At 35.8% G+C, this 23,721-nt stretch overlaps 1 protein-coding gene and 1 long non-coding RNA gene across 7 annotated transcripts in view; one reads left to right on the forward strand and one right to left on the reverse strand.

Moving 5' to 3' along the window:
• Positions 1–23,069, reverse strand: part of MYPN (myopalladin) — a 98,056-nt gene extending 74,987 nt beyond the window's left edge. For 2 of the 5 annotated variants that reach the window (XM_073240958.1, XM_073240957.1), the window contains exon 1: positions 8,491–8,630. Coding sequence is in view for 1 of the 5 variants with exons in the window: in XM_073240959.1 (XP_073097060.1) it covers positions 10,786–10,787 (2 nt within the window). In the remaining 4 variants the exon portion in view is untranslated. Of the gene's footprint in view, positions 1–8,490; positions 8,631–10,785; positions 10,803–11,396; positions 11,413–22,948 lie in introns of those variants that run through there. The other 3 variants (XM_073240961.1, XM_073240962.1, XM_073240959.1) reach the window with 3 other exon arrangements.
• The window catches only part of LOC140850405 (uncharacterized), a 32,508-nt gene that overhangs the window by 2,888 nt on the left and 5,899 nt on the right, over positions 1–23,721 (forward strand). The window contains exon 3 of one of the 2 annotated variants that reach the window (XR_012133206.1): positions 8,505–8,640. The exons of the other annotated variant lie outside the window; for it this stretch is intronic. This is a non-coding gene — a long non-coding RNA (uncharacterized lncRNA). Of the gene's footprint in view, positions 1–8,504; positions 8,641–23,721 lie in introns of those variants that run through there. 2 annotated transcript variants of the gene reach the window in all.

Consider the following 23,721-nt stretch of genomic DNA (forward strand, 5'->3'; position numbering starts at 1 on the left):
TGCTCTAGATGGGAGCACCCCTAAAAAGAGCACAGAACAAAACACACAACATATGAAGAAGGGAGGAGGAGGAATAAGAAGGGAGAGAAGAAAAGACTCTCCAGACAGTGTATATAACAGCTCAATAAGCGAGCTAAGTTAGGCAGTAAGATACTAAAGAAGCTAACCTTGAACCTTTGGTAACCACGAATCTAAAGCCTGCAATGGCAATAAGTACATATCTTTCAATAGTCACCCTAAATGTAAATGGACTTAATGCACCAATCAAAAGACATAGAGTAATAGAATGGATAAAAAAGCAAGACCCATCTATATGCTGCTTACAAGAAACTCACCTTAAACCCAAAGATAAGCATAGACTAAAAGTCAAGGGATGGAAAAACATATTTCAGGCAAACAACAGTGAGAAGAAAGCAGGGGTTGCAGTACTAATATCAGACAAAATAGACTTCAAAACAAAGAAAGTAACAAGAGATAAAGAAGGCCACTACATAATGATAAAGGGCTTAGTCCAACAAGAGGATATAACCATTCTAAATATATATGCACCCAATACAGGAGCACCAGCATATGTGAAGCAAATACTAACAGAACTAAAGAGGGAAATAGACTGCAATGCATTCATTGTAGGAGACTTCAACACACCACTCACCCCAAAGGATAGATCCACCGGGCAGAAAATAAGTAAAGACACACAGGCACTGAACAACACACTAGAACAGATGGACCTAATAGACATCTATAGAACTTTACATCCAAAAGCAACAGGATATACATTCTTCTCAAGTGCACATGGAACATTCTCCAGAATAGACCACATACTAGCTCACAAAAAGAGCCTCAGTAAATTCCACAATATTGAAATTCTACCAACCAATTTTTCAGACCACAAAGGTATGAAAGTAGAAATAAATTCTACAAAGAAAACAAAAAGGCTCACAAACACATGGAGGCTTAACAACATGCTACTAAATAATCAATGGATCAATGAACAAATCAAAATAGAGATCAAGGAATATATAGAAACAAATGACAACAACAACACTAAGCCCCAACTTCTGTGGGATGCAGCGAAAGCAGTCTTAAGAGGAAAGTATATAGCAATCCAGGCACACTTGAAGAAGGAAGAACAATCCCAAATGAATAGTCTAACATCACAATTATTAAAACTGGAAAAAGAAGAACAAATGAGGCCTAAAGTCAGCAGAAGGAGGGACATAATAAAGATCAGAGAAGAAATAAACAAAATTGAGAAGAATAAAACAATAGCAAAAATCAATGAAACGAAGAGCTGGTTCTTTGAGAAAATAAACAAAATAGATAAGCCTCTAGCCCAACTTATTAAGAGAAAAAGAGAGTCAACACAAATCAACATAATCAGAAATGAGAATGGAAAAATCACGACAGACTCCACAGAAATACAAAGAATTATTAAAGACTACTATGAAAACCTATATGCCAACAAGCTGGAAAACCTAGAAGAAATGGACAACTTCCTAGAAAAATACAACCTCCCAAGACTGACCAAGGAAGAAACACAAAAGTTAAACAAACCAATTACAAGCAAAGAAATTGAAACAGTAATCAAAAAACTACCCAAGAACAAAACCCCGGGGCCGGACGGATTTACCTCGGAATTTTATCAGACACACAGAGAAGACATAATACCCATTCTCCTTAAAGTGTTCCACAAAATAGAAGAAGAGGGAATACTCCCAAACTCATTCTATGAAGCCAACATCACCCTAATACCAAAACCAGGCAAAGACCCCACCAAAAAAGAAAATTACAGACCAATATCCCTGATGAACGTAGATGCAAAAATACTCAATAAAATATTAGCAAACAGAATTCAACAGTATATCAAAAGGATCATACACCATGACCAAGTGGGGTTCATCCCAGGGATGCAAGGATGGTACAACATTCGAAAATCCATCAACATCATCCACCACATCAACAAAAAGAAAGACAAAAACCACATGATCATCTCCATAGATGCTGAAAAAGCATTTGACAAAATTCAACATCCATTCATGATTAAAACTCTCAGCAAAATGGGAATAGAGGGCAAGTACCTCAACATAATAAAGGCCATATATGATAAACCCACAGCCAGCATTATACTGAACAGCGAGAAGCTGAAAGCATTTCCACTGAGATCGGGAACCAGACAGGGATGCCCACTCTCCCCACTGTTATTTAACATAGTACTGGAGGTCCTAGCCACGGCAATCAGACAAAACAAAGAAATACAAGGAATCCAGATTGGTAAAGAAGAAGTTAAACTGTCACTATTTGCAGATGATATGATACTGTACATAAAAAACCCTAAAGACTCCACTCCAAAACTACTAGAACTGATATCGGAATACAGCAAAGTTGCAGGATACAAAATCAACACACAGAAATCTGTAGCTTTCCTATACACTAACAACGAATCAATAGAAAGAGAAATCAGGAAAACAATTCCATTCACCATTGCATCAAAAAGAATAAAATACCTAGGAATAAACCTAACCAAGGAAGTGAAAGACTTATACTCTGAAAACTACAAGTCACTCTTAAGAGAAATTAAAGGGGACACTAATAAATGGAAACTCATCCCATGCTCATGGCTAGGAAGAATTAATATCGTCAAAATGGCCATCCTGCCGAAAGCAATATACAAATTTGATGCAATCCCTCTCAAATTACCAGCAACATTCTTCAATGAATTGGAACAAATAATTCAAAAATTCATATGGAAACACCAAAGACCCCGAATAGCCAAAGCAATCCTGAAAAAGAAGAATAAAGTAGGGGGGATCTCACTCCCCAACTTCAAGCTCTACTACAAAGCCATAGTAATCAAGACAATTTGGTACTGGCACAAGAACAGAGCCACAGACCAGTGGAACAGATTAGAGACCCCAGAAATTAACCCAAACATATATGGTCAATTAATATTTGATAAAGGAGCCATGGACATACAATGGCAAAATGACAGTCTCTTCAACAGATGGTGCTGGCAAAACTGGACAGCTACATGTAGGAGAATGAAACTGGACCATTGTCTAACCCCATATACAAAGGTAAACTCAAAATGGATCAAAGACCTGAATGTAAGTCACGAAACCATTAAACTCTTGGAAAAAAACATAGGCAAAAACCTCTTAGACATAAACATGAGTGATCTCTTCTTGAACATATCTCCCCGGGCAAGGAAAACAACAGCAAAAATGAGCAAGTGGGACTACATTAAGCTGAAAAGCTTCTGTACAGCGAAAGACACCATCAATAGAACAAAAAGGAACCCTACAGTATGGGAGAATATATTTGAAAATGACAGATCTGATAAAGGCTTGACGTCCAGAATATATAAAGAGCTCACACGCCTCAACAAACAAAAAACAAATAACCCAATTAAAAAATGGGCAGAGGAACTGAACAGACAGTTCTCCAAAAAAGAAATACAGATGGCCAAGAGACACATGAAAAGATGCTCCACATCGCTAATTATCAGAGAAATGCAAATTAAAACTACAATGAGGTATCACCTCACACCAGTAAGGATAGCTGCCATCCAAAAGACAAACAACAACAAATGTTGGCGAGGCTGTGGAGAAAGGGGAACCCTCCTACACTGCTGGTGGGAATGTAAATTAGTTCAACCATTGTGGAAAGCAGTATGGAGGTGCATCAAAATGCTCAAAACAGACCTACCATTTGACCCAGGAATTCCACTCCTAGGAATTTACCCTAAGAACGCAGCAATCAAGTTTGAGAAAGACAGATGCACTCCTATGTTTATCGCAGCACTATTTACAATAGCCAAGAATTGGAAGCAACCTAAATGTCCATCTGTAGATGAATGGATAAAGAAGATGTGGTACATATACACAATGGAATACTACTCAGCCATAAGAAGTGGAAAAATCCAACCATTTGCAGCAACATGGATGGAGCTGGAGAGTATTATGCTCAGTGAAATAAGCCAAGCGGAGAAAGAGAAATACCAAATGATTTCACTCATCTGAGGAGTATAGGAACAAAGGAAAAACTGAAGGAACAAAACAGCAGCAGAATTACAGAACCCAAAAATGGACTAACAGGTACCAAAGGGAAAGGAACTGGGGAGGATGGGTGGGCAGGGAGGGATAAGGGGGGGGAAGAAGAAGGGGGGTATTAAGATTAGCATGCATGGGGGGGAGGGAGAAAGGGGAGGGTGGGCTGCACAACACAGAGAGGACAAGTAGTGACTCTACAACATTTTGCTAAGCTGATGGACAGTAACCGTAATGTGGTTGTTAGGGGGGACCTGATATAGGGGAGAGCATAGTAAACATAGTATTCTTCAGGTAAGTGTAGATTAAAAATTTAAAAAAAAAAAAAAAAGAAAGAAAGAAAGAAAAGGGGGATTACTCCTTAACAGGATAAAACTATTGGTAAATCAAAGATCAACGCATGCTTTAAATATCCTTAATGTTGATCACTTAAAGGGTGTCAGATGATCAGCTATGGAGGTACTCTTTTCTGATAATATTCCTTTCTCTTAATTAAAAAAAAAAAAAAAGCAGTTACTGTGTGCTGACCTCCAATGAGTTCTGCACAGTGGTATAGAGGGCATGTCAAAGTGTGGGCAAAGGTTCTGTTTGTTTCTACGCAGAAGATCAAGGCCTAGCTTGGATACCCAGAAAATGAACTAAGATACGATATGAGGAGGAGCTTCCGGCATCAGCACTCTCTGGAGGACTCGTGCCGGGGGATGATCATCAAAAAGCCTCCACAGGGATCCGGACGATGCTGCGGTTGTGGCTGCATCCCGCCCACCATCTCCTGGACTTGCCATAAGAAGGAGGAGGGAGATGTCTAGGCTGGCATGTGCATACAGTGAGACAACGAATTTGACTGGATCTGTACTGTTGGAACTCAACCAGGAGTTGGGAGGGGTGCAAGTTGTAGCACCCCAAAATCTCATGACTATAGACTATCTATGGTTAAAAGAACATATGGGATGTGAACAGATCCCAGAAATGGGCTGCTTTAATTTGTCTGATGGTTCAAGTACAGTTGGAAAATATCCATCATATCATAGATAAATTTTCACAAATGCCTAGGGTGCCTAAATGGTTTTCTTGGCTTCACTGGAGATGGCTGGTAATTATAGATTTGCTTTGTTTATGTCACCGTATTCCTATTATGTCAATATGTGTGTGCAAATTAGTCAGTAGTTTAAAACCTATACATACTTAAGGTACTATACAAGAAGATATGTCAAAGAAATGATCAATCCTCCCAAGTTTCCTTCATATGCTACATCTATAGCTTTTCTTCTTCCTTCCTAATTACAAACTTTAAATAGAATTCGTGCCTCATATCGAATTTACCGAGTATCATAATTCCTCCAGGTGGTAAAGATACCTCGAGACAAGTGCTGGGCATAGAAGCCACAGGGCATAAATCTGCAAAGAAGTAAAAAGCTAACCTTTGCAAACAATATGGCTTCTCTCTCACTTACCAACTTTACATTTCCCTGTATGGCCCCGGAAGATGACTGGTTAGCCAGAGACGGGTAAGATTCCTCAAGGGAGGAACAACCTAAGACAGGCACAGTCGCAGGGGGGCCATCAGGTGAGAATTTGGGGATCAACAGAGGTGAGGCTCAGAACCTCACCCCCCCTGCTTTGAGAGAAATCTTCTGCATCCGTGGATGTCTTGCTGCCCTTGTCTAGCCTGGATTAATACTTAGTCCATAGGCACACACCTGATCATCTGATCATCTACATTTGCCTTCTTACAGCACTAAACTATGTTTTCTACCTTTATCTTGCATCTACCTACCACTTCAGCATTTTATTAAAAATAAAAATAATAATAATAATAGGAGAAATGTGGGATCAACATATAAATCAAGTACAAAAATCAAATGAATATTCATATTTGACCTGATGGTTTATAGGTCATATTGCATGATCAAAACCGAAAGTTTCTGTGATGACTGCCCTTGTACTGTTCACCATGTAAGAATTTATTCACTCTGTAAGAATTCGTTCACCATGTAAGAACTTGTTCGTTATGCTTCAGAAGATTGGAGACTGACGAGAATTAGGCTTGAGATGGATTAATGATTGTACATTGAGCATTGACCCCCCTATACTGAATTTTATTGTTGTTAACAACCATTTGATCAATAAATATGAGAGATGCCCTCTCAAAAAAAAAAAAAAAACGAATTTCCCTAATTAAGTTCACATAGCATGCTTGTTAGACTGGGAGAGGAGCAAGGGCACCAAGTAGGCTCAGGATCTCAAAATCTAGTTCTAGCTCAAGCACTCGGTGGGAAGGCTCTGTGGAGCCCCTCCCAGAGCACGGAGTGCATGGTGACTGCAAGTGGAAGCCTACGAAGCCCGCGCCTGAACTGAGCTTGTCAAGGTGACTCTGGTTACACATGGATTCTAAGAACTCTTTAGTGACTACAGGTTAATAGTCATACAAACTTTTGTGCCTGCCAAAATGTTTCTGCTGAAAATATGTTCTTAGATTTCTAAACAGAAATTTTGTACTTGGCCTATACTATCCTTGAGTTGTTCTGTCTGTACTTAATACTTGGATTGTTCCTTTAAGCAAAGGCACAATGCCCTAGTCGTTTTACAGCTTTGTCAACTACAAAGCACTACACAAATTTAAGAAAACATCTCCATGGTGCTTGACTCTTCTTTAGCTTTTAGGAGAGGGAAAAAGAAAATATTTTCTTTTTGTTTAGTTACAGGCAATAGAATAGCACCATGCAACAAACAATGCCTTTGCCAAATCTCAATGACAATGAAGAAAACGAATTATTCTGGGGTTAGCAGTATCATTTATCTTACATATTCAGGTTAGTGAGCTGAGTTCATTACTCCTATGACATACAGGAATTAGCTGTTGAAAAATTTAGCTGTCACCTTTTCATAATGAACCTTAGTTCATTAAGGCCCTTTCACAATGAAACCTGATTTACCTGCTGTGTTATTTCTGCAAAAGTAATTTGAAAAGCCATGTCTATGCATTCCAAAACCAGCCTTGATAAAAACTCATTCAATTTCTTGAGTCCATGAATTGTGGTTCTGTGTCCATTCCACCAAATACATGCCTTTAAAAACACATTCTAATAGAAATATTTAATAGAGTGTGTTTTTTAAAGTATAAATATATGAAACTCTAGGTATTTAACACATTATTATGAGTTCCAATAGGATTAGCCACATTCTATAAGTGGGAATAGAGACAAACTTACAGAATTTGGATACTGCCCAACTGTTTGTTTCATAGTCCATTATTATAAGATTCTGTAATGCCTATAATTTTGTCTCCTGACAAAGTAAGTAGAGTGTGCATATATTTCAGATTTCCTGGGATGGCCTTGATATTAAATATTTTGCTTGTTGTCAAATCATGTGTCAGACAGCATATTTTAATTTTTCTTTAAAAAATATGTTTTTTATGTCTGTAAGTATAGACATTCCCAATTTCCTAGAAAAATATTATGGGTTTTATGTGACCTTAAGAATTATTATTAAGGAGAGACTAAAAAATTATGACAAATTTTTATTTTAGAGTTTGTAGAATTTCATCATTCCCAATGCACATGTAATAGAATCATGATTTTTTTAGAAAGAAAACAGGATAGTTTGTTTTGTTTCTTTCAATCTCTAATTGATGTTAGTATTTTTGACAAGTATGAATAAAAATCCTTTGATAAGATAATAAAATTTCATAGCACCATTCCTGTAATGTTCACTTTTGGGGAATGGAAATATGAATCAGCCCATATTCTCTTTTTCTTTCCTTACAAGGTTTTTAAATATAATTCAAGATGTGCATCTAATTACTGCTAATAGTGCAATCTACCAGGCCAAACACTTGCCACTGACTGTCAAGTGTCTTTCTGATGTAGCTGAAACGGGAGTGAGAGAAAGCGAGAGAGAGAGGGGGAGAGAAAGGAGAAAGAAAAAGCAATGTCCTTTGAGCAAGACTTTCTGCAGCTGTTGTGTACATTAATCCAGGGAGCAGATCTCCCAACACTAAATATAGCAAGCATATCCTTTTACATGATAAAAAATTTTTAAATGAAAGTCTTTAACCATAGAGTCATATTATTTTAGATTTGATATCCTTTAAAAAGGAAATAGGTGCCGCATATGTTCTCTATACAAACATCGTTATTTTAATAACTGAATGTGTGGAAAATGCCAATGATATATACAACATGTTATGACTCCCTCTGTTGAGATATTTTCCCATAGGACCCAAGTAAGCTGTGATCTCTATGAGTCTCATCAATCCCCTCCAAGACCTTATATGAAGAAAACTTCATTTTTCACATAATTTTGTGCTCCATCATACATAATTAGAAAGTTACTCTTGGTTTCACTCTAAACAACAGTGACTAGGTCTCTGAAATATCCCTTTTCCATTGTCAGTGCCCTGTTATCAAAACACACTTGAGAACTTAAATATGGATATTACCTTTCTTTTTTTAGTTGACCCAGATGAAGATGTCCAACCCAGGCACTCCACTGTGATGATAATTATCCAAGGAGAACTTTTAGATGAAAGCAGAGGAGAAAAAGAAAGTTCTTCACGTCCTTGGGAATAGAGAGCAGCCGTCCATAGAGAGTGAGGAGTTAACCTTAGTTTCAGTGAAGATGGCTGTAAGAAGCTGGACAACCTGTCACCACCGAAGCCAGAGCATTTGTCAGCTCACAGGTCCCAAGTTATTTTGAGCTGTATAAACCATGTGCCTGTGAAACATTCCACCTGATTGGACAGGAGAAAACAGAGCAAAGGGATTCCACAGCAAGACAGCACCTATGGGTGGTGGGGGTCAATCAGTTTTTCTACCTATAGAATTTCACTTACAGCTAGAGGCCTAAATCATTTACTAATTTATGTTTGGGATAAAGACTAAATTCATTCCACCACATTCCATCTGTAAAAGAAAAATATCATTATTTAAAAAATATATCAAATTCTTGATTTTTAAGGGCCTTAACTTTAATTAATGGCAAATCATTTTAGGAAATTTTATTATAAAAAGCCAGTATGAGGCTGCGCTCTACCATTTTAAAGCTGAGAGTTTTCAAACTGTTTGCCCAAAGGCCAAGCAAAAGCAGAGATAACTAACACGAAAAGTTGTTAGAGATCACAGAAAAGATGGAGGGGGAAAAAACCATCAGCCTGAGAATAAACCCAGTAACAAATTAGTTTGAACAAATGTCTTCAGAAAAAAACAAATCAGAAACTGTTTAAAGGTCAGAATTATTACTATATTATGTTACAACTCTTCTTCATGCACTAGTACCTAACTTTTTTGTATGTTAGTTTGAAGGGGTCTGCACCAGATGTCTTCTTTCACAAGTATTACCAATCAATAAAAAAAGAATTCTTAACCAAATCAACATCTGTTCAAAACCCTACTCTGTCAAAGTAGATTCTTTTGTATTAATTTTGTACATTCTTAGAATATGAATTTGGAATAAAAAGTTAACTACATTACAGATGAAGTGTGCTAGACATCATTAACCTTGCTAGAAGCCTGGATTTGCAAATTCAGATAAATCCCATTGATTTTTTTTTTTTAAGGATCATGCTTAGATTTGGATAGGGTGAAATACCTTGGTTTAAATCTAGCTTTCTTAATTAAATCACACAGCTGCTTGTAGGATTTCTTTCCATTCATTCATTCAACAACTATTTACCTAATGCCTATATATACCAGACTCTGGGTATAAAGAAGTGCATAAAGTATATGTAAGTCCTGACTTTATGGAATTTCCTAAGAAATTTTTACCTTTTTCAGTAATCTTGACACTGTTTATTGTGTTTCTGCATTTTCTATTTCTGTATGTGCTCCAACAATTTCTTTTTATTTAAAGAGAAGGTCTTCCCCCAGAATCCCATCTGATCTTAAGGCTTAATCAATATGAGTGCTGCAAGGTCTTGGGTAGGCACATGGGAGAGTGGAACGTTTTTTTGTCAGGTAGAAATAGATATGCTACAATTTGATTTTCCAAAGTGAAATACATACACACACTGTAAGTGAATACATTTCTACTTCCTGTAAAACTGTGCCATGATAATCCTACCTTTCACCCAGGTATAGAATACTGAGATGGGAGGAGACCATGCTGAAAGATAAAGGGAAGGTTGAGCAGTGGAATTAGGAATCAACAGAAAGAATTAATATAGGCTTCAAATGCAAAAAAGAGTTATAGAAGAAAGAGCCAGACTTTCTGGATACAGTAATCTTTTTCTTCTCACTTTTTCTATAACATTTTCAAATATAGATAGCATATACAATTTGTTTAGCTCTTTGAAAAAAAAGCTGGATATAAATACTGTAAATGAATAATATTCAACAGTTGTTATGTGATATATGATGCATTGCTTACCATACATCAAACTTATATTCTAGATGCTAGCTTTTTAAAAAATTAGTTTCTGTTCCCAAGTAACATAGTCCCTACCCTGCATATCATTGTAGTAAATGTAAAAACATTATACCACAGGCCTACTAGATCACATTTTAATGGTTTACTGGTACAAAGAATAATTTTTAAAGCTTAAAAAAAGTGTATTCAACACAGTTAAAAAGAAATTTCATATGTGACAAGTAAACACAGGTTACATATCTTAAGCCTTCCCCATAAAGTTGAGTGACCCATCCAACACATGTGTTTATTGTGGTTTGAACATGATCCTGTGTTTGCCTTCAGCTGTTTTCTTAATTCAGTCACTCAGCTATAGAAACAATTTACTCACATTGGGATGATCCACAGGAATGCCAAGGAATCTGAAAGAACTATGACAGGAAGTCTTCACTTGAAGGATAAGCATACAAGAATTTCTGTGCTAGCAGATGCATAAAAATTTTTGTATTTGCTCTTTCTCCATATTGCTATAGATTTTAATTCTTTAAGAAAAATTGCTCATGTATACCAAAGTGTCAATACATTTTGCTTAAAGTTCATAGTTTTATATTGAGGTATCCCTTTCCAGTATTAAATGATAAGAAAATCCCTCCATACCTTATTTTTAAAGAACAGAGATGTGTATCTATTTTCTAACCTTTGTTAATGAGAAAAATACATCAGAGACAAGTTCTTGACTATTCAAAACAATATATGTAAGTGGGTTATGGAGGTTCTTATACAAGGTCCATGAGACAATGTAATTGAGAAATACAATTAAATCCTTAATAAATTTCCTTTTCATCTAAATGGTATAGGAAACACTTGCCTAAAACTAAAACTAAAAACATTAAAAAAAGCTGTAAGTTCAAACTTATTTAGTCTTAGAAACCAAAAACATTAAAAAAACTAAACAGAATACCTATTTTAAAACATTATCCTGAAAAGCAAATTTGTGGTTACCTGTCTCAGGAGAAGCACCATTCCTCTATCAATCAACCAGGATCATCCAAAGTCTAAATCTCACTGCCTAACTTGTGTCGGTCACAAAAGTAGCATGAAGGAAATGTGATACTGCCCTGCCAGAGTAATGAAGGGTATTTACAGGGTTCCATGGCAGATCCAGGGACAGTCATTTAGAACAGACTGCTCTTTCAAATCAGCTTTAATAACTCAGTCTGGACGATGATCTTAGCCTGGACGGATGGTGGGGGTGGATAATGACTAAGATGATTAGGGAAATAGACTATCTTGCTCTCTCCTTAGATTAGATGAAAAGGATAATAATGATGAAATTTTAAGGAATAAAGGATAAGGAATGCACAAAATGTCCACACATAGGATGCATATAACATGTATAAATATCTTCGTATGTTACAAAACAGAGAATATGGTCAATATGCTTATTGAGGTATATATGGGGAAAAATCAATTATTGTAATATTTAATGTATGTTCCCTCAATATCTGGGTAATTAGATTAAAGTTTTACTATATTGTTTCCATGAAAACACAATATAGCTTCCTCACTTGTGCTCTGGATGGAGGACTTATCAAGTTTACACTTTTTAGAAAGCATTATTTCCAGCAAGAAAATCTGTTCCCAGAATTTTTTAAAAGAGTATCAATGATTAAGATTAAGTTACTGAAGCAAATCAAGGCAATTAGTATTAACTATGTAATTTTGGGGTGTGCGGTTGGTTCCCACTTCTTACCACATTAATGTAATGATTATATTAACATGCACATAAATTTATCATCTCAGCAGAAATAAGTTAACATTCCTTACCTATGTTCCAGACACTATGCTAAGCTCTTTATGGACACTTTATTTTATGTATGTATTCAACAATCTATGAACTAGGTATAATTCTCATTTTACAGTGAGAACCTAGGGCTTAGAAAGAGGTTAGAAACTTGCCCAAAGTCTCACAAGTAAGTGACCAAGTCAGAATTAAACCTATGGTTAAATATAAGTCTGTGCTCTTAACCACTGCAAATATTTAAATGTTCACATTTCTAAGGTGTTTCTGAAAAAAATTAAGGATGAAATGAATATAAAACGTACTGTCTCTTAGTATTAAAAATAGTTTTAAGTTTATAATTTTTCTGACCAAAACCAGCCCTGACATTGTTTTGTATGAGTAAACAAACAAAAGAGAAAATATAGAAGGAAAAAAGCAAACGCTTTCAGGTACACTCTATCAGCAATATTTTAGCCAAGGACGTGAATTGTTATGTAGACTGAGTCATTAGGCATTAATGCTGAAAGGTAGGGCTTTGGAAGGTATCATCGCTTTGACAGACTTACTTTTTTTGTTTCTATTTATGATAGTCACTTTGCTGAGACAGTTTAAGAGCTTTGTTCTTTTGAAAGTAAATTTAAATGCTTTGGTGTTATTTCTCAGTACATTAATAGGGGTCAATAATGTTTTGCAAGTTAGGGGTAGGAAAATAGCTGTTAGAATAGTCTTTCTTCATAATGTTAGCACTGAATATCTTACATGCCAATATGCCAGGCTGTGGGTGATTCCACTCAGATTCTATTTTGGGGCAGCACAGACATCTCAGAAAGCTGCAAAGTTCAGTGTCTTATGCCTGACCCAAATAATAACACCAACATTAATGGTTTGAAGGAAAGGAAGTGGGAATTAACATTACTTCAGAGTGTACTCAAAGCCTGGAGCAGCCTAAGTTAGCTCTTATTTAATGTTTACAGTATCCCTGTAAGGTATTGTTATTTGCATGTTTACAAGGAGGAAACTAAGGCTTAAAGAAGTGAGCTTTCCCAAAGTCGCCCAACAAGTGAATTGAGCTGTTAGATGAATTAAAACTTAGGCTTTCTAGTTTAAAATGTTTTCTCTTTGCATTGGACCCCACTGCCTTCTCATGAAGTGTGATTATGCAGGCTACTTCAAAAATTAGAAATCACCTAAAGGAGGAAATTCCCCATTATTTTCATATATGTAGATAGGTAAAGGGTTATTACAGTTATTACTTTGATTTTAGGGACTTGGTGTTTATTTAACAGAAGCAAGAAGAGAACAGAAAAAATAGCGTATGACTCAATCTAGGGCTATTTTCACAAAGAAGACTCAATAAAACTGGTTGACTGAAATAGCAAGGGCTGATACATGCTTCTGAGAAGTTATCACCTTATTGCATGAAATCTCTCATGTAATTAGTAAATGTTGAATGGAAGCAACTTGTTGCCAAGGAGGGAAGAGTAGAGAGGAAGAGCAAAGAATATAAACTATAGAAAATTCAAAAGGAATTTGTATTTTATATCCCTACCCAAGTTCACATTTTTATTTGCATGTGGATCTACCCATTTGGCATTGCCTTGTTTCAGCAAACTTGCTTATCAAATAAAGGCAGCATATATTAATGTAGGAAGACCTGGAAAACCTTCTTTGTTTCGTCTTTTCATTCATTCTGCTCATCACCCAACTGCTCTTCATTCCAAACAGAATGGATTAGTTAAAACCTAGTCTAAACAAAGCCTCCTGTTAATATCTGAGAGATCCTCTCCTTTCATCTTCTAGCCTGCAGAATAAGCTTTAGTTCAAAATGTGAGTAATAATGTCAATAAAAGGGACAAGTAAACATACAATGTCACAGAGAAGTTAAAAATGAAAGTTTACCACAGTGTAAACTAAGCTGGGGATAAATCTATTTGTAGACAGCTCATTGGCCTGACAATATTGTGCAAATTTCAACAAAGAATAAGAAAAGCCTTGGTATAATCATAAATATGATTATCTCAACCCTATAAAATATAAACAATTTTTCTGGTCTCATCTGCCACTCAAATCCTTGTCTTCAAAATGTTCCATCTCTATTTTAATATCCACAAACTAGTCCTTGTTTTCTCTTTCCTCCCTGTCTTTGTTTATTGTTTCTTCTGATTACTATGTAATTAAACTATTAGTGGTTTCAACATTTTTTATATGCATACACTAATATTTCAGTTACATATTTATGCTTTTTTCAAACTAGATCAACTCCTTGAGAATCAGAGCCATAAAAAAAATTTCTCTATAGTTCACACAGTTTCAATCTCAAGGCATGGCACAGAGTAGGTACCATGTAAACCAGGTACTTAATAACATTTGTCCATAGATGCCAAAACAATGATGTATATACTGTTGAGTTATCCTAAATTACCCACTCAATTCGACAAGTATTTACTGAACCCTTAACATGTGCTGGGAAAGATCAAATGACCTAAGCTCTCAGCAACATTAACTGATTTAATTGTCATTAATGGCTATCTTAGTTCAACACAGAAATACTATTAAGTATCAATTCAAATGAGAAAGGGAGCTTTAAAAATGCTCTTTATGTATCTGTAATTGAGTAAAGAACTATATGTGATTTGACTCAGTGGAAGCTCACAATTCCTGAGATAATTGATATGGGGGACCCTTGCTTTTGGAAAAGGCTTGGGGATGTTTATAGCACCCACCTTGCCCAAGAGCTCTTCGACTAAGTGCTCCATAAGAGATACTTTCATACCTTTTCATCCTTTGTTTCCTGCCCACCTTTGCACAATCTTTGTTTTATATCAGGTCCTTGCTTGATGTCCACTCCATAAAATATGACTTTTTTTGCTTCCTTTAAACTACTTCTTCTGAGTTTTCGATCTCAGACTCTGCTGCCCATAGCTGAAGGACAGTTCTGTTCAGCCTCATGCCCTGGTTTTTAGTATTCCAGTTCAAGTCTGAGCTCCCTATTTTCCCAGAAATAAAAGAGTACACTTAAAACACACTTAATGGCTATGTTAGTTTAACACAGAAATACTATTAAGTATCAATTCAAATGAGAAAGGGAGCTTTAAAAATGATTGACATTCTCTAAGTTAAATCAAGATTTCAACTATTTGTGACTGACTCTAAATGGCATTTCCTGAAAGACAGATAAGCCACAATGAATTACTTAGCTCTCTTAGGGATCCTAGCTGACCCAACCCAGTGTCCATTTCAACTAGGCTTTGTTGTGCATATATAATACATAATTTAATTTAATACAAAAACCCAGAAAGTATGGTTAATTATCCCCATTTTATGGAGGATGAAACTGAAAAAATTGTATGCTACTGTGGTTTTTGCAAATTCAGAGATCTGAAAAGGTCTCAGGAAGTATACCTTGAGATTGTCCAAGGTGCACTATATCATTATTCTCTTTTTATAGAGGAGGAAATTGAAGATCAAAGGAGAAGTTTGCAAAGGCCACTTAGAGCTATGATTCACACTCAGGTCTAGATTGCAGAGGCCAAGCTCTTCTCTACAACATCACACCACTGTTCAGAGGAATAAAGCTTGTTCGTAATGCGTTTATGAACCAAGCTACTGTCTTGAAGCTGGTCTTCATTATGCTTATTTTGTTCATAGGAAAATTAAGCACTAGAATGGCCATCCTACATGTAAATGTAAACCAGCTGTAAAACCCATATTGCCAAATTTACATTATTAATTTAGTTTAATAAGAGCTATTTTGGGGAACACCCAAAATTTTATTTATCAGCAAAACTGGAACAATAAATATGTGTCAAATGAGACAACATGCATTGAGTAACTGAGTATAGATGGCAACAAAAAAAAAAACAACTGTTACAGATTATTTTCTATTTATAGCTGGCAATTATAGCAAAGAATATTTTACTAAGTCTAAAGAAAACTATTTGTGTGAAACAGATTAATTCATTTTATTCATTACAATATCTAATTGCTCATGAACTTTATTTTAAAAATTATTTGTCTCAAGGTACTAAAAATTTCCTCTCTAGCTGTTATGGGAAATCTCCTAAAATAGAGACCAAGATTTTAAAAAATACTCATCTGCTCTTAAATTTTGCATGAATAGTAGGTGGAAGGAATCCAATTACTATGTTAACAAAAACAGGCAGCTGGACTGCATATTTGGTGATCATTTACTATATTTGTTTTGGGATGGAATGATTAATAGGGTTTTATTTGATTTGATTCTCTATTTTCTATTAATTTAGAAAGATAAAGTTAGAGACTGTTTCCAGGTTCAGGGAATGTTTAGTTCAAACAACAACAAAAAAACAGATAAGCATAAAAGCTATTGTAAAATCAAAACCTTAAGGCACTTTAAGCACAGAAAAATGATGCACATGAATCAAATTTTAAAAACATCCATCATCCTTTTCAGAAACAACTAATAATAACTAGTACAGAAAGATGAGCAATTTTAAAGTTGAGACACTAATATATGCCCTGTTTGGTTTGAACACAGAAAATTTAAAAATATATCAGTGGTAGAGTAAGATAGTAAAAGAAGAAATCAAATAAATGCTGTAATTAGGCACAGAGTAATAGTATTTAGAGCTGAATTTAGACTCCATCACTTATTATTTGAGAAGCCTCCGGTTAGTTATTTAATCTCTTTGTGCCTCAGTTTCCTCTTCTGTAAAATAATGGAGAAAATAATAGTGCCTGACTCATAGGATTGCTGTGGGAATTTAGTGAGTCAATACTCTCAGAATAGCATGTGGCTCCCAGAAGTGGCCAATAAATGTTAACCACCGTTATTACCATTATCATTATAAAAAGGTGTATTTTAAGTAAATACCTTTTAATCTGGCTTTGTGAAATCACAGGGAGTGAAGGATACACAGTCACACTGAAGCTGTAAACTCTGAGGAAAGGCCAAAGGCTGAATGGGCCACCTAGACTGATGACTCAGATACACTAGCAGTTCAGATTTCCAGACTGATTAAGTCCTTGGCTTCTCTCCTGACACTGACAAGATGAATGTCAATTAGTGCCAAGAGTGATGAGTTTTGCTGTTCATTAGAGATTCAAATCAGATCATTTACATTTTGTATAGAGCACCAAGAGTGATCAAACAAGTTCAGAATCAAACCAATGACACAGAGATAAAATGCTTCATATCTAGTTACCATGCTCCTGAACTATCTGGTTCTGATTTCTAAATTCTCAACTCATCCACTGCCAAGAGGCTAAACATAGCTAAAGGATTTAAATTATAATATGATCTGACAACCCAGGTATCAAACAAGACTTCTTTAGCCAAATAAGTGGACAGTGACAAATATCAGAGCAGTATATCCACTCTATGGTATGTGCTTTATGAGAAGAAAGTAATAATTGAAGGTGTTGGTAAATATCATATTTCTCATCTGACCTAAAAAGGGATGTCAGCCTAAGATTGGTATTCAACTTAAGTTAATGAACTATTCCTAAGGTTCAGTGATTTAGAGGGAGAAATCTCGGGAAGTGAGGGATATTTTAGCCTTTCCATGATTCTGCATTGTTTAAGGGCTAATGTTGAATGCATATAAACACTCCAAGGCATAAGATAAAGTAGATTTAGATCTACTGAATCAATACTGCTAATGATAATGATGATGAACTAGGGCAGGTGTCAACCCCAAAAACAGTGATGTTTTAAATCCTATTATTTAAATGCTTTTATCAATTAACACTGGATTTAAAAAGAGTTTTATTATTTTTTATTAGCTGTTCCTCATCAGAGTCTAGTCAGCAGATCTGTTTCAATTATTAACTAGTTAGAGTTACATGGCAACTCAATACTGGAAAAAAATCTGAGTTGTTATTTACATAGATCACTATTCATTTTATTTATTTTCAAGTTTTGGTGAAATGTGTTCACATACATAGATGATATAATTTAGTAATCATTAGAAATTTCAGCATCTTTTACCCATCTCAGAATCAAATTCATATAAAAAAAGTGTCTTAGCATAATTCAGTACTATTTTGATATTGTGAGTAAAGGTCCTAATAAAAAAATCTATTCTGAAATCTGATCTCCAGGTAAACCTATTTTTAAAAATTTATTTTTAATAGTGGTAAAACATACATAACATAAAATTTAACATGTTAACCATTTTTTAGTATACAGATCTATGGCAGTACATATATTCATGTTGTGCAACCATCACCACCAGAACTCCAGAACTTCTTTTCATCTTGGAAAATGAAATTCTATACCCTTTAAACAATAACTCCCCTTTCTCCTTTACCCTCAGCCTCTGGAAACTACTATTCTACTTTTTATTCTGTCCCTATGAATTTGACTACTTACAGTTCCAGGTAACCTATTATGAACATTCAAAAATGTTTTGTACTTTTGAAGAAAGCTTAGGGGAAAATTCCTTTAATTGTTCATTTTCAGTTAGTCTCTGAAATAAGACTCTGTAAGGGTTCTGTTTTGAGAGTCCACAAGAGGCCAGTTCCAGGTAGTTGGAAGTTGTGAAGGGGCTAGAAACTCAGATAGGAAGCAGGGGCCTCCAGTTTGCCATGTGATTTATGATTGGCTCTCTTACCTTGCCAGTGCCAAGGATACCTCTGCAAACTATGGCAAGAAGAATTATTCGCATGTACTGCCTTTCACGCTTTACATCTTTACACAGTTACAACCACCATTTCCCCCGCTCTTTTGGAAGTTCTAAAGAACAAGACCCAGTAAGGTTATTTCAGGGTAGCATAATCTACATTATCAAAGGGAAAGTTTATTTGTGATGAAATTCTGCTGGCTATGTTTTCGTAGCATGGTTTGTCAAGAGTTTGAAGCCATTTTATAGTGCTTGTGAGCAAATACAGTGAACCCCAGCAAAGCTGAAAGCACTGGTTCCTAATTTTTTCAAGTACAAGAATGCCTTTCCAATATTAAAAAATGTTATGGATCTCCCAAGTGATGACAAATATAAAATTAATTAATTGATTTAGACAATACAAAATGACAAAAGCAACCATTCATTTATAACTTATTGCCAACCAATTTGTTTTATTTACATTATAACACTAATAAATAGTATGCTTATTCTGTTTTCAGATAATGCTTGATCTACACATGGGTTTGCAGACCCTTTACAATTGCTTCATGGCCCTCCATGAAGGGGTTTTGCTCACAAGCTGGAAATCACTGATGTAAGAAAAAAGGAGGTTCTAGCTGCAGCTCTCTCTCACTAGCTAAATGACCTTGAACAAATCATTCTATATGCTTCAGTTAACTCATCTTTTCAGATACAGAAAAGTGAGGAAAATGGTTTGCCAACTTCAAAAGATTATAGTAACTTTAAAAATAAATAAATACATACAGCTCTTAAAGTCTAATCACTATGAAACAAAAAAAATCCTTTCAAGGTGATGTATAAATATGAAAAGTTTCATATTTAGGAAACACATGAAGGCATCAGCAGAGCACCTCTAACATTCTAAAAATTAAAATAGAAAATTAACATTCAATGTATATACATTTAGGCACCTTATGAAAAGAACAGCTATCATTCCAGTGTATTCACAAGGACGTTCATAAAGAACTGTTTGAAATAGCAAAGATTTGGAAACAATATACATTTTCAAAACATGGAGATATTTATGATGTATAAAGTTTAAAAAAACAGTTTTCAGAACAAGTTTTATGATATGGTGCTGTTTTTTCCCCCCCAAATTCTGGAGTATAATATTTGAAAATGTTAAATAGTTTTATCTAGGTTGTGAAATCAAGGGAGATTTTTCTCTCACATTTTTTTTCTTAGCAGTACTTTTTTTTTATTAAGGTATCATTGATATACACTCTTATGGAGGTTTCACATGAATAACAATGTGGTTACTACATTGACCCATATTATTGAGTCCCCCCCTCATACCCCATTGAAGTCCCTGTCCATCAGTGTAGTAAGATGTCACAGAGTCACTACTTGTCTTCTCTGTGCTACCCTGTCTTCCCCATCACCCCCCCCCCCGACACCATGTGTACTAATCATAATACCCCTCAATCTACTTCTCCCTCCTCCCTCCCCACCCACTGTCCCCCACCCCTCCCCTTTGGTAACCATGAGTTCCTTCTTGGAGTCTGTGTGAATCTGCTGCTGTTTTTTTCCTTCAAGTTTTTCTTAGCAGTACTTTAACAATACCTCTAATAAGGGGTGTATTTTATTTGTAAAGAGAAAGATATAGTAAAAGTCCCCCGCTAAGGCAAAATCAAAAAGCTTCAAGGACACTAGGAGAAAAAAAAGCAAAATTTGGCTGTAGCCTAACTGATCGTAGGTATCTAACAAATATATGTGTGTAAGCATAAATATAAATATGTATATTTATCTATATTTGTCTCTACATCTACATTTATATCTATATCCAAAGAGGTAATCAGAATGACAAGTAGGAAAGGGAAATCAAAGACGAATCATCAGTGTTCATTACAAGGAAGCTCTACTTGCTCTTGATGGTGGTGCTGGGAGCCCCAGGCCAACACAGTCAGACGCCGTGACCAACTATCTGCCTTGCTCCAAACCACCCTCATGCAGCAGCATTCTGCTTTCAACATGGTTTTCTGAAAACCTAGATTTCCTTATAGGGAAAAAATAAGTTGATAGGAGATTTTAACATTTGGTTTGCTCTAAAGCCATCTTTTAGATTAATTAACCAATTGGAATTGCGGATGCTGTGTTAATCTCTTGGGAATTTGGTTAATGTAAGTACTTTGCTGAAGAACTGAAGCTGCTATGAAAATTTTTGAAAAACAAAATAAGTTTTTGAGCTTGGACAGCTGAAGACCAGATGATGGAACCTGGTGATTTTATCAAGGTGAGCTGCTAGATATTATAACAGTCAACTAACTGGACTTCCCTAAGAAGCAATCTTATACTTCTGTGTGTGCCCTTTAGCATGAAATAAATACAAGGCAAGAGTGTCTTAGATACCTTGCCATAAGATATTTCCACATTATGAACAATGGGGACAGCATTTTAGCTATGATCCACATATCGTTCTTAGTCTGGAATTGTATATAAACTGAGGACCAGAAAAAGTCAGTCAGTTATCCGTGATTACAACTGATATTTCAAACTTGAAGTTATGATTGGTGCCTTCTAGTCCAGCATATGAAATTGTTTTCCATAGCCTGTATGAAATAATATTACAGCTGTAAAGTGCCCATATCCATGACTGTATCTCTCTTCCCTCTTTTAATAAATATTTTTTGAGTATATTCAAAGCACTCTGCTTGGCTAAGATTTTCTTCCAATCTGTTCTGTATCTCTTATAATATGAATAAATGTTTTAACACTGAGAGTCAGGTGGAGGACAAAGTGGCTTTTTTCTAAGAATTTAGTACCTGCCAGGCACTGTTCCAGACATACTACATCTTCATTTATTATTTACTAATACCTTAGTATATGTACCATACAAGTTCTCTAATGATACCCTAAGTGGGTGAACTTCATTCTGTCAGGTCATATCGAAGATTGTCATGAAATAAAAAACGTCATTACTGAAGAACATTCATTAATCATATAATTATATAAAGCACTGAAGTGCTACTATAATTGAATAGCCTTATAGTAGTGAGTTATAAATGCTCACTCAAAATGGAGACTGGAGGCAATGTTAGTTCTCTTGCAGAATGAATCAACAGGTAATACTCCCAAGAGAAGAGGTTTCTCTTCTCTGTTGCTACATACGTAAGCAGTCCCATAAAACTTGAAGAAAAAAAAACAGCTCACAAAAGACCACACATTGTTTGATTCTATTTATATGAAATGTCTAGAACAGGCAAATCTATAAAAAAGGAATGTAGATTTGTGGTTGCCTTGTGCTATGGGTCAGGAGGACAAGAGGAATGCTTGCTATTGGCTATGGGTTTTTGTGGGGAGGGTGATGAAGTGTTCAAGAATTGTGCAATGGTTGCAAAACTCTGTAATACACTAAGAATCACTATATTGTCCACTTTAAACAAGTGAATTGTATAGCATGTGAATTATATCTCGATACAACTATAATTTTTAAAAAGTTCAAAGTTTCTGCTGTCTAATTCCGGATTCCTTTAGACCAACTCTGGAGACACCCTCTTAATAGCACTGGAGGGTTTTCCCATTTTGAGTTGTGCCTTCAAAAAACGAATAGGTAATATGAAAATGAATTCCAGCACAGAAGGTAGGAACTTAAAGAAATCATGGAGAGTGATACATAAGTATCCTGACTGGGAAACTCATGTGCATAGTAAAATAAATCACTGATCTAGTTCTTTATGAAAAAACACAAAAATCCTGGTCCTCTCCAGGGTTCTGTTGTTTGCCCTCAACCAGCTCAACCACTCTGTACTCCATCCATAAAGTAAAGCACAGTGTTGCCACCAAGTCCTATTTGTGTTATCTCTAATCTTCCCTTTTTGGCTTTGCAGTATCTCATCCATTTTTTTGTGTCACTTGGAGGTATCCTTTCCTTGTTCCTCTTCCACGTGGTTCTACAAATTTTTTAGGACAGCTTACTCCAGCACTTGAGAAAACAGCACCTACATACCCGAGAGAGGCCAAATTCACAAGATAAAAGGGTAGTTCAGATGAAACTTGGGTGCAGATGGATATAAGAATACTTCCATTGTTCTCTTAATCATTAGATTCCTGGAAACACCCCTTTACCAGATAATATTAAATCTTTCAATTGTCTGGACATTCCCTTAAGAAATCTCTTGCTATACCTGCCAAAGGGAGAAGGGCCTTACCTGGCACAAACTGCACTGGAGCTCCACAGGCTTAAGGAGGCTTCCACGGGGGCACCCGGCCCCTCACCTCACTTACTGAGGGCAAGGAAAGCTAAAGCAGCTCTCTCTTCCTGGGCTTGCCCATCCTGCTAAATTTAGGCTGCTTCCTCACGCTGCTGCCATGGGTATCAGAGCATGTGGCTCCCCTTGGAGGAGCTATTTTCTCCTATGAGTCTCACTTGTTTGTTTCAACCTTTTCTTCCTTCTCTTCTCTCTCCCCAACTCTGTGGGGTTGATCTATTTCATAGTCATGAATAAAGTATCTTTCAGAATTATGTTTACTCTAATCTGAATTTCTTCCTGAATTCAAGGGACCAAGGAACACTTTTTATGTAAGATTTTAGTTGTACTTTCCAGTAGCCAGATTTCCAAATCATTATCTAACAAATATTTACTAGGTTTCAACTGTGAATAAGACACTGAGTCACAGAGGATACAGTGAGGAGCACAGCAGATGTGTGTTTTACTGATATAATCTTGATAACACATATTAATCAAACTTCCACTGTGTTCTGTGCTCTCTGTTAAAACCTGGAAATATAAAAACCATTAACGGAGAATCCCGGTACTCAAAGAACTCACAAGATATTTCAACATATATAAAGATTCAAAGAGGCAGGACTTATAAATTCTGTTGAGATTCACTTTGATATATGAATAAATTTGTGTTTTCAGTTAATCAGTAAAACTGGATTTGAGATTATTCTGTGAACATAGTACTCCGCTAGGCATTG

This window comes from Manis javanica, chromosome 7 (genome assembly GCF_040802235.1).
Source record: "Manis javanica isolate MJ-LG chromosome 7, MJ_LKY, whole genome shotgun sequence".
Taxonomy (NCBI): domain Eukaryota; kingdom Metazoa; phylum Chordata; class Mammalia; order Pholidota; family Manidae; genus Manis; species Manis javanica.